This window comes from Motacilla alba, chromosome 4, assembly GCF_015832195.1.
Source record: "Motacilla alba alba isolate MOTALB_02 chromosome 4, Motacilla_alba_V1.0_pri, whole genome shotgun sequence".
NCBI classification, from domain to species: Eukaryota; Metazoa; Chordata; class Aves; order Passeriformes; family Motacillidae; genus Motacilla; species Motacilla alba.
The window spans coordinates 986,477-1,003,121 of NC_052019.1; the positions used below are offsets into that span (position 1 = coordinate 986,477).

Consider the following 16,645-nt stretch of genomic DNA (forward strand, 5'->3'; position numbering starts at 1 on the left):
TCCTCCCAGTGCCTCCCAGTCCCTCCCAATTCCTCCCAGTTCCCCCCAGTTCACCCCAGTCCCTCCCAGTGCCTCCCAGTCCCTCCCAGTGCCTCCAAATTCCTCCCAGCGCCTCCCAGTCCCTCCCAGCTCCTCCCAGTGCCCCCCAGTTCATCCCAGTCCCTCCCAGTGGCTCCCAATTACTCCCAATTCCTCCCAGTCCCTCCCAGTTCCCCCCAGCTCCTCCCAGTTCCCCCCAGTGCCTCCCAGTCCCTCCCAATTCTTCCCAGCTCCTCCCAGTTCACCCCAGTTCCCCCCAGTGCCTCCCAATGCCTCCCAGTGCCTCCCAGTTCCCTCCAGTGCCTCCCAATTCCTCCCAGTCCCTCCCAGTCCCTCCCAGCTCGTCCCAGTGCCTCCCAGTTCACCCCAGTCCCTCCCAGTGGCTCCCAATTACTCCCAATTCCTCCCAGTCCTTCCCAGTTCCCCCCAGTGCCTCCCAGTTCCCCCCAGTGGCTCCCAGTCCCCCGGTGCCCGTTCCCCCGGTGGCGGTCCCCGAGCCGGCCGTGCCCTGCCCGCGGTGTCGGGCTGCGGTCGCAGCAGTTCTGTTTTATTTCCACGCAGTACCGCTCGCTACAGCCGCTGCCTGGGCAGGAACGCACGCACAGGGCACGGGAGAGAGAATAAATTAAACCAAACCCTCATACAAAACCCGAACCGCGGGACCGGCGGGGGGAAACGGGGCAGGGAGCGGGGGGAACGGCGGGAGACGAGAATAAAAGGCGAAGGGAGACGGGCCGGGGACATCGAGCTGCGGGCAGGACGCGCTGGCTGGAGCTCACGGAGCCCAGCGCCGAGGGGGATGCGCGCCCCCGGGGCCGCCCTGGCAGCCTCCTCTCCCTCCTGGGCTCGGCGGGAGCGCCCCGAAAGCCCCTCCGAGCTCCCCGAAAGCCCCTCCGAGCTCCCCGAAAGCCCCTCCGAGGGGCGCCCCGGGCGGCGGGGGGACGGGGACGGGCCCCGGCCCGGGGAAAGCCGCGGGCGGCGGTGGCGGCGTGGCCGTGTCCCTACAGTCCGGGGGCTGCCGCCGCCTGTGTCCCCCCTTGGTGCCCCGGGCTGCTCCGCATGGTGGCCGCACCAGGAGCCTGTCGCTGCCTTAGTCGTTGGAGGTGACGTCGATGTCTTCTCCGCTCGACTGCTTGGTGGCGAGGCGCCATCGGTTGATGTGGTGCGAGCCCTTCTTCTTCTGCTCCGAGTCGGGGCCCTCCTCCTCCAGCTTCTGCCGTTTGTACTTCGTGCGCCGGTTCTGGAACCACACCTTCACCTGCGACACGGGGACAGCGGCTGCTGGGCTCCCGGCACGGCCCGGCACGGCCCGGCCCTGGCCCTTGTCCCTACTCCTGTTCCTATCCCATCCCTGTCCCTGTCCCTGTCCCTGTCCCATCCCTGTCCCTTTCCCTGTCCCTGTTCCTGTCCCTTTCCCTGTCCCTGTCCCTGTCCCCATTCCTATCCCCAATGCCATCCCTGTCCCTGTCCCTATCCCATCCCTGTCCCTGTCCCTGTCCCTGTCCCTGTCCCTGTCCCTGTCCCTGTCCCTGTCTTATCCCTGCCCATCCCTGTCCCTGTCCCATCCCTGTCCCTGTCCCTGTCCCTGTCCCATCCCTGTCCCCATTCCTATCCCCAACCCCATCCCTATCCCTGTCCCTGTCCCTATCCCTGACCCCATCCCTGTCCCTATCCCTATCCCATCCCTGTCCCTGTCCCTGTCCCTGTCCCTGTCCCTGTCCCTCCAGGAGCTCTCCCACAGCCACCCCGCCCTGCAAGGTGGGACACAGGGGACAACAGGGGACAAACGTGGTTGCTGCCACCTCGCAGCCCTGGAGAAACACGGCGGGTGAAGGACCCTGGGTGACACCTCGGACCCAGGACAGCAGGGGTGACACTCCTCACGGCACCCGGAGCCCGTCAGCCCGAGCTGGGCTGGGCCTGGGCGGGCGCGGGACGTGGCAGCCACCAAAGCCAGCCCTGCTCCCGCTGCCACCGGTGCCAGGGTGCCACGGGCACGGCGGCCGTGGCTCCGGTGACGCTGGGATGGCGCTCGGAGCCGTCCCGCACCCCCGGGCAGGACCGGAGCCCCAATTCCCACCGCTAATTGAGCACACGGAGGTTTCAGGAGACCTGTCCTGCTGCCAGGCTCCGTCCAGCAGCCCCAGCGGAGTCACCATCCCTGGGGACCCGCCCCGGAGCCCTGAGCCACCCACAGCCCTCAGCTGGCACCGAGGCCTCGGGGACACCGGGGGACACGGCAGCACGGCCCTCAGCTGGCACCGAGGGCTCGGAGACACCGGGGGACACGGCAGCACGGCCAGGGCCACTCTGGGGGGCTGAGGGCACCCGCACGGCCTGGGGGCACGGGGGAGGCAGGATGGCACAGGCAGGGATGGGATATGGGACAGGCAGGGATGGGATATGGGACAGGCAGGGATGGGGATGGGGATGGCAGGGATGGGGATATGGGACAGGCAGGGATGGGGATATGGGATGGCACAGGCAGGGATGCAGGAAGGGGGGTGGCAGCAAGGAGGGATGCTGAGGCTGGGTTATGGGATGGGATGGGATGTGGGATGCTGCAGGCAGGGTTATGGGATGGGATGGGATGTGGGATGCTGCAGGCAGGGTTATGGGATGCAGAATGCTGCAGGCAGGGTTATGGGATGCAGGATGCTGCATCTGGGATGCTGCAGGGAGCAGTGTGGATGCCCCAAGCAGCAGTGCTGGGTGCTGCAGGCAGGGATGGGGGTGAGGGATGGCAGTGGGGTGGGCTGGGGGTGGCAGTGGGGTGGCAGTGGGGTGGCATGGGGGTGGCAGTGGGGTGGGACGCTGCAGGCAGCGGTGCAGGATGTGTATGCCACAGGTGGGATCCAGGATGCCCCCGGTGGGCTGAGGATGCCCCTGGCAGGATGTGGACACTGCCTGGCTCCCAGGCCCGCAGCACTAGGGCCGCCCGGCCGCCCGGCCCTGCCCAGCCCTGCCCGGCCGAGCCCGGCCCAGCCCAGCCCAGCCCAGCCCAGCCGAGCCCGGCCCAGCCCAGCCCAGCCCAGCCCAGCCCAGCCCAGCCCAGCCCAGCCCAGCCCAGCCCGGCCCAGCCCAGCCCAGCCCGGCCCAGCCCAGCCCAGCCCGGCCCAGCCCAGGCTGAGCCTTCTCCCGCCGGGGCTGTTCCGGGTCCCGCAGCCCGGCAGCGCTCAGCCGATCCCGGCACCGTCGGCCCTTTGCCCCCGTGCTTCAGCACCGACCGCAGGCACCGCCTGCTCCCTGCTCCGGAGCCTCCCGGTGCCGCACAGCCCGGCATTCCCAGCACGGGGGCAGGCATTCCCAGTTCTAGGGCCGGCATTCCCAGTTCTGGGGCCAGCATTCCCAGCTCGGGGACTGGCATTCCCAGCTCAGGGGCCAGCATTCCCAGTTCTAGGGCCAGCATTCCCACTTCAGGGGCTGGCATTGCCATCCTGGGTCATCATTCCCATCCTAGCCCAGCATTCCCATCCCAGATCAGCATTCCCATCCCAGCCCAGCATTCCCAGCCCTTGCCGGCACTCCCAGCCCTGCAGCCGCGCCAGCCCAGCAGCAGCCGCTGGCTTTGGGCTGTCCCGGTTCAGGCCCGGCTCCTGCCCGGCCCGGGACACAGCCGCTGCCTTCCCAGCCTCCGGGGCGCTCCCGGGGCCATCCGAGCCGCCGCCTTTCCCTGCAGCGCCGCGGAGCGCTCTGCGAGCTGGGACTAAACCCTGCGAGCCCTGCTTATCCCGAGCTGGGACTAAACCCTGCGAGCCCTGCTTATCCCGAGCTGGGACTGAACCCTGCAAGCCCTGCTTATCCCGAGCTGGGACTAAACCCTGCGAGCAGGGCACTGCTTATCCCGAGCTGGGACTGAACCCTGCGAGCCCTGCTTATCCCGAGCTGGGACTAAACCCTGCGAGCCGGGCACTGCTTGTCCCGAGCTGCGGCAGGGAACCAAGGCACAAAGCGATTAAACCTGCCCGAGCCGAGCCGGGCCGGAGCGGGGCAGGAGAGCAGCGGCTGTGCCCGGCCCGGCTCGGCTCGGCTCGGCTCTGCCTGGCCCGGCTCTGCTCTGTTCAGCTCGGCTCGGCTCTGCCCGGCCCGGCCCGGCTCGGTTCCTGCGGCAGGAGGCTCCCCGGCATTCCCGGGCGGGAGCGGGGGTGTTCCCGGGCTAGAGGAGCTCCCGTCCCGTGCCGTCCCGTGCCGTCCCGTGCCCGCCGTGCCACCCCTGGCTGCAAAGGCCGCGGCCGCGCAGGGGAACGCGTGCGAGGCTGGCACCGGGACAAGCTGTCCCCGAGCCCCGGGAGGAACGGGTTTAAACCCCCGATTTATCCCTTCCCAAATTAACCCTTCTCGTGCCGGGTGTTTGTTCATGCCGGGGTCCCGGCGCTGCCACTCCCGGGGCTGGCTCTGTCCCCCCGGGTCACCTCCCGCCCCGAGCTCCGCTGCAGGACAGGGACGGGCCCGGGGTGGCTCCTGCGCCCCTGTCCTGTCTCCAAACCCGGCTCCCGTCCGCGTTTCCCTGCGCATTCCCGGCTGTGCCGTGCCGCCGGGACATCCCACTCTGCCCCGGGAATGCCGATGGCACCGGGGGAACCAGCGTCACCCCAAGGTGACATTGCCATCCCCACGAGGGGACAATCAAAATCCCTGTGGAGCTTGCCCAGGCGATGACACAAAGGGTGGGGGCGCTGGGGTGGGTCTGGATGGGGACAGGGAGGGACCAGCCCCGCTGTCACAGGGTGACACTGCCCGTGCCGGGTTGTCACCCAGGTGCCACCACCCCCAGTGCCAGCTCTGCGCTGTTCCTGGGGGGACTTTTCCCCTAAAAACCCCCCAAAACTTCTCTGGTTTGTGTTTGGGGACAGTTCTCAGGGCAGGGGACAGCTGCCAGCCCTGGGCCTCGCACGGGGCCGCTCTGCAGCTCTATCTGGGCATCTTTCTCCTCCTGTAGTTCCCAGGCATTCGCTCCGTTAATTATTAATTATTAATTACTGCCAGCGCCCAGCCCCTGGCCAGGGCTGCTCCGTCCCTGCAGGGACAGCTCCAGGAGGGGACAGCAGGGTATCCGGGGACTCCATGGTCACCCCAAACCAGGAGGGGACAGCAGGGTGTCCAGGGACTCCAAAATCACCCCAAAACTGCAACGGGACACTGGGATATCCAGGGACTCCAAAATCACCCCAAACACGGAGGGGACAGCAGGGTATCCAGGGACTCCAAAATCACCCCAAACACGGAGGGGACAGCAGGGTATCCAGGGACTCCATGGTCACCCCAAAGCTGTGAGGAGACAGCAGGGTATCCAGGGGCTCCAAAATCACCCCAAAACCAGGAGGCAACACTGGGATACACAGAAACTCCATAAAAATCCCAAAGCTGTGAGGGGACACTGGGACACCCAGTGGCTCCAACACCACCCCAAAGCTGTGAGGGGACACTGGGACACCCAGGTGCTCCATTACCACCCCGAACTCCCCTCTGCAGGAGCCATGGAGAGGCCTCTGCTTAGGGAATGCAGACTGGAGACCCCAAGTGGGGTTTGCCCCACGAGCTGCCGGGGGTGGAGCGGCTCTGCTGGGAATTCTGGGCTCCGTGGTGCCAGAGGAACCCAGGGAAGCGCCTTCCCAGCCCAGGCTGCTCCCATGGCAGGGGAAGTGACCTGGCACCACCAGTGCTGGGCACAGCAAAGCCCTGCCCAACCCAGCAGGACACAGCACGGTGCCCCCAGCTCATCCCATTCCCAGCAGACACCCCAGATCCCAGCCTGGCACACAGTCCTGGGGCACCACAGGGCATGGGGACCCTGCTGATCCCAAAGCACCCACAGGGCAGGGGGACCCTGCTGATCCCAGAGCACCCACAGGGCATGGGGACCCTGCTGATCCCAGAGCACCCACAGGGCAGGGGGACCCTGCTGATCCCAGAGCACCCACAGGGCAGGGGGACCCTGCTGATCCCAGAGCACCCCCAGTGCCCAGAATCCCTGCTGATCCCAGTGCCAGCACAGTGCCCGGGATCCCTGCTGATCCCAGACCACCCCCAGTGCCCAGGATCCCTGCTGATCCCAGAGCACCCTCAGTGCCCAGGATCCCTGCTGATCCCAGAGAACCCACAGTGCCCAGAATCCCTGCTGATCCCAGTGCCAGCACAGTGCCCAGGATCCCTGCTGATCCCAGAGCACCCACAGGATCTGGGATCCCTGCTGATCCCAATGCCAGCACAGTGCCCAGGATCCCTGCTGATCCCAGTGCCAGCACAGTGCCCGGGATCCCTGCTGATCCCAGAGCACCCACAGGATCTGGGATCCCTGCTGATCCCGGTGCCAGCCCAGGATCTGGGATCCCTGCTGATCCCAGTGCCAGCCCAGGATCTGGGATCCCTGCTGATCCCAATGCCAACCCAGGATCTGGGATCCCTGCTGATCCCAGTGCCAGCCCAGGATCTGGGATCCCTGCTGATCCCAATGCCAACCCAGGATCTGGGATCCCTGCTGATCCCGGTGCCAGCCCAGGATCTGGGATCCCTGCTGATCCCGGTGCCAGCCCAGGATCTGGGATCCCTGCTGATCCCGGTGCCAGCCCAGGATCTGGGATCCCTGCTGATCCCAATGCCAGCACAGTGCCCGGGATCCCTGCTGATCCCAATGCCAGCACAGTGCCCGGGATCCCTGCTGATCCCGGTGCCAGCACAGGATCTGGGATCCCTGCTGATCCCGGTGCCAGCCCAGGATCTGGGATCCCTGCTGATCCCGGTGCCAGCCCAGGATCTGGGATCCCTGCTGATCCCAGTGCCAGCCCAGGATCTGGGATCCCTGCTGATCCTGGTGCCCCCGCCCTGCCCAGACCCCCCCACATGCCCAGCTTGATGCCACCTGTGTCACACCCCATGTCCCCATCACCCCAACCCCCCCGATGGCTCCCCTTGCTCAGACCTTCTCACATTCCCTTCGGAGCCCTCCCTGCACCTTCTCCCCCCGGACCCCACTTCTGGAGCCCCTGCCTTTCCCTGGGGCCCTGAGCTGCATTTTGCCCCCAGTCCCTTTGGTTTTGCTGTTCCGGGCCTGTTGTTCCAACCTCACCCCGAGCTACCGCAGCTGCTGGGCAGGAGAGCGGCTGGGAAGGGGTTAAACACCTGCACCATCCCATATCCCAAGGCATTTCCTGATGCTGGGCAGGGCCTGAACCCTTCTCGCCTTGCCTGGGCTGCTCCAGGTGCTGCTCCCTGCCCTGACCGGAGCTGGCACAGCCCCGGGGGCAAAGCTCCTTGTCCAGGGGAAAGCAGCTGGGAAACGGGGCCGGGCACAGCCGTGAGCTGCAAGCCCCTGGGGATTGTTACACCCGTGAAAAAGTGGTGAAACCCCCCAAACTGAGGGTTCGGGTGTGGGGCCCCGGGGGAAATCACACCTGTGTCACGCCAGGATGGGTGTCCTGGGTAAAGCAGGCTGGTTTTCCATGGAAATTTGATTCCATGCAGGATTTATCACCGAAAATGTAATTAATAATAATAATAGCAGTAATAATACCCTGGGTTTGGCACAGCCACCAGCCCCTGGCTGTCCTGCTCCTCCAATCCCAACACCTGGGTGTCTCCCATCCCTCGGCACGCTGGGATTATTTCCCTCCAGGTAATTAAAACAGATATTTTTTTAAAATAATTATTTTTCCGGAGCCACAGAACAGAAAGGAAAAGCGTTTCCCTGCGGCCTGAAGCCCCCGCAGCCGGGTGCCGTTCCCGGATGGATCCGTGGGGCCGCGGGAAGGACCGAGCCTCTCCCGGCCCTGCCGCTGCCTGCCGAGGTCCCTGCGCTCGCTCCCCGCCAGCAGCAGCAGCTTCCCAAAATCATGGAAACACCACACCACCAAACAGGCCGCAGCGCCCGAGAAATGAAAATGCGAAATATCTCCGTGGCCTCCTTGCCCTCCGCAATCCCCCTGGGATTTGGGCTGGATGCGGCTGCTGCCTTCCCCAGGAAATGGCATTATTGCAGCCCGGCTGCAGGCAGCGCTGGGAAAGGCCAGGCAATGGCTAAGCTCCCCCTGGGGCATCCCACAGCTGCCCTTTCCACCCCGACAAGTTCCTGGCTGTTCTTTGACCTTTGGGTTTTGTCCTTTTTCCCCCTTTTTCCCCCATTCCAGCCCGGAGAGGTGACGGCAGCGGCGGGAAGGGACCCGAGCCGGTGTCGGCGCTGAGCCCCGCGAGCCGCGGGTCGGGCCAGCATCACCCTCGGGATCCAGACACCCTGGGGATTTGGGGGGCTCGGTCCCTGCTTCCCGACACCCCCGGCTGCTCCTTCCCGCTGTCCCCGTGCCGGTGACATTTTCCTCCCGGAACTTCCCGCTCCCAGGGACGCGTCTGGAGGTTTTGTTTGGCAGAGCCTGGGCAAGGACGAGCCAGGCGGGTACTGGGAACACCCACGGCTCCAGCTTTATTTCCCAACTAAATTTAAGCTTAAATTTCAATTAATTCAGCACATAGGCCCAACCACCTCACCAGAATTCGGGGAAAACTTTCTCCCTTCCCTCAGCTGCTGAATATCCCGGGAAATAAAACTCCTTCCCCTGGAGCGTTTGGGAACAGCCGCTCACCGGAGCACCGGGCTCGGACACACGGAGATGCTCAGCCCCAGCTCCTGCATTTTCCCCCAGCTCTGCACACTTTTCCTTTCCTCCTCCTGCTTCTCCTGGGTCTCCTTACATCCGAATTCCCGTGAAATGTCTGTTGTGATCCCAGAAAGTCTCATCCAAAACCAGCGCCCTTCGGCAGCACCGTCTCCACACCCGTCCTGAATTCCGGGTGTGGGTGCACAGACCCGGAGCTGCTCGGCTCAGCCACGGTTTTCCAGCTTTCCGGGGAAGCCTCCAGGCTGCTGCTCCTTTCCTGGCAGGATCTTTCAACCCTCAAATTGCTCCCAGGGAAAACACCCCAAACCAGCGAGAAGCAACACCTGAAAGGCGCTCCGGAGAGCGGGACCACGCCAGCGCTGGATTCCCGTCCCCAAACCTGCCGCGGCTCCTGTGACCCCAAAAGCTGCCTCACAAAAACCCCAAACCCACCCCGAGGAGCCCCAGAACCCCTGCAGTCTCTGGGGGTCCTGGGCCAGCCCGGCCGGGGTTTCGCACGGGAGCGCCGTGCGGGGCTGGGGCCGCCGCGGGGACAGGGTGGGACACGCTGGGACACGCGGGGACAGCCAGGTGGCAGTACCTGTGTCTCGGAGAGGCTGAGGCTGCTGGCCAGCTGCTTGCGCTCGGCTCCCACCACGTAGTGGTTCTTCTCGAAGGCCCTCTCGAGGCGCAGCAGCTGCGACGGGGAAAAGGCCGTGCGGATGCGCTTGGGCTTGCGGGCGAAGGGGCCGTGCAGCAGGAGGCTCTCCTGGGACACCTCGCTCCCTGCGGGCACACACAGAGCTCAGCGCGGCCCCGCGGCCCCCGGCAGGGCGGCTTCCCGGCCCTGGGACTCGGGAAGGGCACAAAAAGGGGAATCGCGGGGTTTCGGGAGCTTCCGCCGCCCTGAAATTGCGGCGTTTGTGCCTCTTGGGTCCTCTCAGCCCCACGGCGCAAAGGGAGGGCAGGGAGAGAGGAAGAAAGAAATAAAGAAAGAAATAAAGAAAGAAAAAAAGAGGGGAAAGGGATGGACGGGGAGAGCAGCAGGAAGAGGAAAGAGAGGAAGGGAAGGTGGGAGGCAGAGGAAAAACTGAGACGGAGAGAAAAAGAAATTATAAAATAGGAGCAACACTGAGAAAGTGACGGGAAAAAATAGAGAAGGAAAACGAAGAAAGGAAAAAGTGGAAGGAAGAAAGAAAGAGGGAAGGGACAAGGGGAGAGAGGAGGAAAGAGGGAAAAATTTTAGAAAGAGAAATGAAAAAAGAAGGGAAAGAAAGTGAAAGGAGAAAGAAAAAAAGACAAGAAGTGGGAAAGCAAAAAAAAAAAAAAAAAGAGGAAAGAAGCAAAGAATAAGGAAGGAGAGAAGAAAAGCTGTGAAGCAAGCGAGCAAAACAAGGTAGAAAGAAACGAAAGCAAGGGAAGAAACAGAAAATTGAAGGCGGAGAGAGAAGGCAGGACGGAGGGACGGCTCGGGAGAGCGGCGGGCCGGGCTCGGGGCTGCGGGGGACCCGGAGCCGCTCCCGGGGCCGAGGGGGCCGGGCCGGTGCCCCCGGGCGCCGCCGGCAGCGGCCGCAATCCCCGGCGGAGCCCCGGGCACCAGCGAGGGGTTGGTGCCGAGCAGATAAAACTAATCCGGGCTGCGGGACCCCCCGGCACCGCGGCGGGACAGAGGGGACGGCGGTGGAGGGGAACGGAGAGGCAGAAAAAAAAATAAAGAGAAAAAGAAATGAAAATAGAAAGAAAAAACACGGGGGAAAAAGGAAAGAAAAGGATGCAGCTACAGAAAGGAAAAGGAAAAGAAAGAGGATAGGAAGGAACGGAGAGAAGGAAAATAAAGATGAAAGAAATAGAGACAGAATCGGAAAATTAAGAGAAAGAAGGAAGGAACGAAAGAAAGAAAAAACGAAAGAAGCAAAACAAGAAAGTGAGGAAAAGAAAAAGAAGGAAAGAAAGAGAAGAAAGAAATAAAGAGAAGAAAAGGAATCGAGAGAAATCTGCGGAACCAAACAACATCTCCCTGCGCAGCCGAGATCCGCCGCACCGAAATCCTTCCCTTCGTTCCCGGGAAGGAGAAAACCAAATTCCCGGCTCGGCTGCGCACGGAGGCGGCGGCGCCGGTCCCGTCCCCCGGAGCTCCGCGATGCTCGGCCGGGACTCGGCGGGGCTGCCGCGCTCTGCCCGGCCACGGCCACGGCCCCGGGGCTGCGGGAGCGCTCCGGCCGCGGCTGAGCAAGGCACCGGCTGCTCGGAGACACCGGCTGCTCGGAGGACACCGGGTGTGCGGAGACACCGGCACCGGGTGTGCGGAGGCACCGGGTGTGCAGAATCACCGGGCGTTCGGAGACACCGGGTGTGCAGAAACACCGAGTGATCGGAGGCACCAGGCGTTCGGAGGCACCGGGCTTTCGGGGACACCGGGTGCTCGGAGGCACCGGGCTTTCGGAGGCACCGGGTGCTCGGCTTTCGGAGGCACCGGCCGCGGTGCGGAGCGCCCGGGGCCCCGGCCGTGCGTGCGGGCACGGCAGCAACAGGTCCCGCCGTGCATGCGGGCCCCCCGGCCCCGGTGCGGGGCCCCGCAGCCCCCGGGGCCCCCGGCGGCGCCCGGCCCGCGCCCCCCGCGGCCCCCGCTCACCTTGGAAGCGGTGGCCGAAGAAGCGGTTCCGCAGCACCCAGGGGTAAAAGTTGAGCGGGTCGCGGTGCTGCGGCCCGAAGAAGGGGTGCGGGTGCGGCAGGGCCGAGCCCCCCAGCTGGGGGGGGCCCGACGGGCAGCGCCGGGTGCCCCACGGCCTCGGGGAAGACGAGCTCGGCGCTGCCGTACAGGGCCCGGCGGCGGCTCCCTGGAAGCCGGGGGCGAAGGCGGCGGCGTCGGCGGCGGCGGCGGGGCCGGGGTAGGCGAGGGCGGCGGGGCGCGGTGGGTCCTCGGGGCCCAGGGGGGTGTCCTTGCCCACCAGGGACTCGATGGTGAAGCAGCGCTTCGCGGACGGCTGGAACATGGTGCGAGCCGGGAGCGGGGGGGGCCGGAGCGGGGCCGGTCCTGCGGGTGCGCGCGTGTGTGCGGTGTGTGTGTGTGTGCGTGTGCAAGAAACCTCCCCCTGGCACGGCGCTCACACGCGGACCCGCGCCCCGCTCCCCTCCCGCCTCCGCCCCCGCCCCGCCGCCCACCCGCGGGCGCCCACGCGGCCCCGAGCCCCGGCGGCCGCTCCCGGGGCGGGCGGAACCTGCGGGGCCCGCCGGGGGCGGCCTCACCTGAGCCCCCAGGGGACACGGCGGAGGCAGGGCCGGGATGGGGAGGGCAGGGAGCGCGGGGATGGGATGGGAGAGCAGGGAAAGCAGGGATGGGATGGGATGGGAGAGCAGGGAAAGCGGGGATGGGATGGAAAAGCAGGGCCGGGATGGGATGGGAGAGAAGGGAAGGGAAGGGATGGGAGAGCAGGGCCGGGATGGGATGGAAAAGCAGGGCCGGGATGGGATGGGAGAGAAGGGAAGGGAAGGGATGGGAGAGCAGGGCCGGGATGAGATGGGAGAGAAGGGAAAGCAGGGATGGGATGGGATGGGAGAGAAGGGAAAGCAGGGATGGGATGGAAAAGCAGGGCCGGGATTGGGATGGAAAAGCAGGGCCGGGATGGGATTGGAGAGCAGGGCCGGGATGGGGAGAGCAGGGAAAGCAGGGATGGGACAGGAAAGACGGGCGCGGATGGGATGGGATGGGATGGATGGGAAGGGAGAGCAGAGCCGGGATGGGGAGGGCAGGACTGGGATTAGGAGGGCAGGGAAAGCAGGGATGGGATGGGAAAGCCGGGATTGGGATGGGAAGGGAAAGCAGGGCCGGGATGGGGAGGGCAGCGGAGGCAGGGCCGGGATGGAAGAACACAGGAAAGTAGGGATGGGATGGGATGGGATGGGATGGGATGGGATGGGATGGGATGGGATGGGATGGGATGGGATGGGATGGGATGGGATGGGATGGGATGGGATGGGATGGGAGAGCAGATGAAGGCAGGGATGGGTCGGGATAGGATGGGGAAGGCAGGGTTGGACAGGACGCGCCGTGGGAGGAAGAGGAGGCAAGAGGAGGCAGAGCGGGGTAAGGACGGGCAGGGGAGGCAAAGGGAAGCAAGAGGAGGCCGGGGGAGGACAAGGGCGGCCAGGAAGAGTCAGGGGAGGCACGAGGAGGCCGGGGGAGGCAGGGGAAGGCACGGGAGGTACGGGCAGGCAGGGGAGCACAAGGAGAGGCAGGGGAGGACAGGGGGAGATGGGGCAGGAAGGGGAGGCAGAGGAGGCAAAAAGACGCAGAGAGCGCCCGAAAAACTGGACTGGAGCCGCTCCCGCAGGCACGCCGTGAACTTGTGGCGAAAGGGCTCCGGCTGCCGGGGGAGGGGGAATTCCCTCCGTATTTAAAAACAATTTTAAAAACTCTTTAAAAATTATCCATTTTTCCTCTTGTTTTTGTTTTCTTTTTTCTTTTTCTTTTCTTTTTTTCCTGTTTAAATAAATAAGCCAGCCGTGCCCGCAGCGGCGGAGCGGAGCCCCGGCCCCGGGGGGAGGGCGGGTGAAGCCTCCCCCGCCGCCCCCGCCCCCGCGCAAGCTCCGCTCCCCTCCGCGTGTCCCCTTCCAAAGGCGGGACCTTCCCCCGGCCCAAACCTCTTCCAACCGCTCCGATCCCGCGCCGGGAATGAAAATTTAAAAAAAAAAAAAAAATAAACCAAAACCCAAAGCTCCCGAGAAGTGGCGATTTTGGCCGTTTCGCCCCGGCGCGGGGGGTGCGCGGGCGCGCAGCCCCTGCGCGGGCCGCTCCCGAGTTCACTCCGCAGTTTGGCTCTGCTCGCAGTTTCCTTGGCCCGCGGGGGCGGGGGCCGGCCCTCCCCTCCCGCACAAAGGGGGTTGAAAGTCTATTTTCCACTTGGCTGGATCGAAATGCTCCGCGCGGGATCCTTCCCCCCGCGGAGAGCGGAGCAGAGCGGAGCAGAGCGCTGCTGCGCGCCCGCGGGCTCTGCGCGGACCCGCTCCCGCAAGAGGCTGCGGGAACAAGGATGGGGGGAGGAAAGGCGAAATTACGCGAAATCCCAGAGAAGTGAAAGCCTAAAAATGGAGCGAGAGCGTCGGCAAAGCGGGTTTTTTTATTTTTATTTTCATTTCCGCAAGAGGGAGAGGAAAAAAATTAATCGACATTCAAAATGTTTTATAAATAGATTTCAAAATATATATTTCTATTTTTTTTTAATAGGAAAAGTGGAAATAAAGAAGAGGAGTTGGGTGAGAGAGCTGGCGGAGAGGGCAGCGGGAGCGGAGCGGGGAGCACCCGCGGAGGGACGGGGATGGGAAGGGGAAGAAGGGGAAGGGATCGGGAAAGGGATGGAGAAGGGGACAAGGGGACAGCTCGGCTCAGCCGCGGAAACTGCCCGGCTGCGGACCGTTGGTGGAATTTCATTTAAATCAATTTAATCCAATTGAATTCAATTTCATTTCTTTTTTTTCCTCACTTTTTTTTTTTTTTTCCCTCCCTCGACCTTTTCGCTGCCCCCGGGGCCCAGGGGGGATCCGCGGCCGCTCCGGCCCTGCCCCGCGGCAGCCGCGGGTGCGCAGCGGGCGCTGCGGGCTGCGCGGCCCCGGAGCGCGGCGCGGGGCCGGGATTTCGTTTGGTGCGGATCTCCCTCGTTCCGGCATCTCCCGAGCGAGAGCAGCGGCAAAGGCGGCCGGGCTGCGGCTGCTCCCCGCGGGGTCCCCGGCGCCCGCAGCTCCCCCGGGCGCCCCGGCTGCGGGGGAACATTGTCCGGGAGGGAGCGGCTCGGTTTGGGGTCAATCGCCCCCTCGGGAATTCACAAACCTTGCGCCCGATTTTGGTTCTTTGCCCGACTCGCCCCGGTGCTTTTCGGTCCCCAGCGTCCAGGCGAGGCTGCTCGGATGCTCCGAAGGGAACCGGGGAGCTGCTGCGCTGGAACCGACCGAGAACCCCAAATTTATCTTTAAATTTCTTTTTCCCCTCTGCTGCCGGGCCTGCTCCCGGCTCCAGGATATCTCGAGCAGGATTTTTATCCCTTCGGGAATTAACCCGGAGCCGCCGAGCCGGGTCTCGCTCGGGCTGGAGATGCCCCGGGTTGATGGAGAGGAAACTTTCTCCTCGGAATGCCCGGAGAGGGGAGCCGGGATGGATTTCCCCCGCTGGATCCCGGCCGGCAGCGGCTCCGGGAAGGGGAAAAAACCATTTTCCTTTCTAACCAAAGAGCCGCCGGCCGTGCGAGCGCAGCCCAGGGCCCGCAGGGGCCGGGCAGGGGCGGCTGCAGCGGGATCGGGGGTGCCGGGGGGCAAAGCGGGGTCCGGAAAAGCCAACCGGGGGATCCTGCAAGGAGCGAACGAGAGGGGAGGGAAGGAGGGGGAAAGAGGGACAGGACGGGCACCGAACAGCGGCCGCGGTTAGCGGGTCATTTATGGGGTGGCAGGGGTGGCAGAGGGACGGGGGGCCACCCCTGTGTCCATCGGCGCCCCCAGACTCAGAGGCGGGCCCCGGAGCGGGGCGGCGGCCCCGGGCCGCTGCTGTCCCCTCGTTAATCGGTAACGCCGCGGCCCCGCCATCAAAGGGCACCGTGGGGAAGGCGGCCCCGGGCCCGGAGCGCGGCCGCGGGCACGGCTCGGCCCCGCGTTAAAAGGTGACCAGACTTCAAAGCGCTGCATCGTTCATTTCCTGCCCCGCTCCCGCACCTGCTCTCCCCGCGGGCACGGCTCCTGCCCGCCCCGATCCCGCTCTCCCATCCGCCATCCCGGCGGGAGAGGCGGACGGGGCCTCCTCGGGGCTGCGGGGTCAGCCAGCTCCTGTCCTGCTTCCTCGCGTTCAACTGCGTTTTATTCTTCACCTTTCCTTCGGTTCGGGAATTTCGGGATCGGAAAAAATCGTCCCTGAGGCCAGCGGCTGCCAGCAGGTGATTCCTGACACCACCAGTGTCCTGTGGTCAGGAGCTCCTGCCAAGAGGGGCATGGAGGGAGGATGGATGGATGGATGGATGGATGATGGATGGATGGATGGATGGATGGATGGATGGATGGATGGATGGATGATGGATGGATGGATGGATGATGGATGGATGGATGGATGGATGGATGGATGGACTGAAAGACAGATGGATGAATGGAGGGATGATGGATGGATGGATGGATGATGGATGGACGGATGGATGATGGATGGATGGATGGATGATGGATGGAGGGATGGATGGATGGACTGACAGACAGATGGATGGATGGATGGATGGATAGATGATGGATGGATGGATGGATGGATGGATGGAAGGATGGATGATGGATGGATGGATGGATGATGGATGGATGGATGGATGGATGGATGGATGGATGATGGATGGATGGATGGATGATGGATGGATGATGGATGGATGATGGATGGATGATGGATGGATGGATGGATGGATGGATGGATGGATAGATGATGGATGGATGGATGGATGGATGGATGGATGGATGGATGGATGGAGGGATGGATGGATGGACTGAAAGACAGATGGATGAATGGAGGGATGATGGATGGAGGGATGGATGGATGGACTGACAGACAGATGGATGGATGGATGGATGGATAGATGATGGATGGATGGATGGATGGAAGGATGGATGATGGATGGATGGATGGATGATGGATGGATGATGGATGGATGGATGGATGGATGAATGATGGATGGATGGATGGATGGATGGATGGATGATGGATGATGGATGATGGATGATGGATGATGGATGGATGATGGATGATGGATGGATGATGGATGGATGATGGATGGATGATGGATGGATGATGGATGGATGGATGGATGATGGATGGATGATGGATGATGGATGGATGATGGATGATGGATGGTGGATGATGGATGATGGAGGATGGATGGATGGATGGATGGATGGATGGATGGATGGATGGATGATGGATGGATGGATGGATGGAGTTTATGGGATCAGGCTCTCTGAGAGAGGATCCCACCTCGAGTCTAGGAAAGGGAAGCCAGCCAATCCCCCAG

General features: G+C 63.9%; 1 protein-coding gene across 1 annotated transcript; it reads right to left on the reverse strand.

Annotated features, from left to right (window-relative positions):
• Nucleotides 1-554: 554 nt before the first annotated feature.
• On the reverse strand, nucleotides 555-11,764 carry LOC119700902 (homeobox protein EMX1-like). Its single transcript, XM_038136608.1, is given in 5 exon segments — nucleotides 555-1,297; nucleotides 9,229-9,413; nucleotides 11,260-11,378; nucleotides 11,380-11,455; nucleotides 11,458-11,764. Coding segments are annotated over 5 exon segments (711 nt in total). The 5' UTR covers nucleotides 11,621-11,764; the 3' UTR covers nucleotides 555-1,129.
• Nucleotides 11,765-16,645: the final 4,881 nt, after the last annotated feature.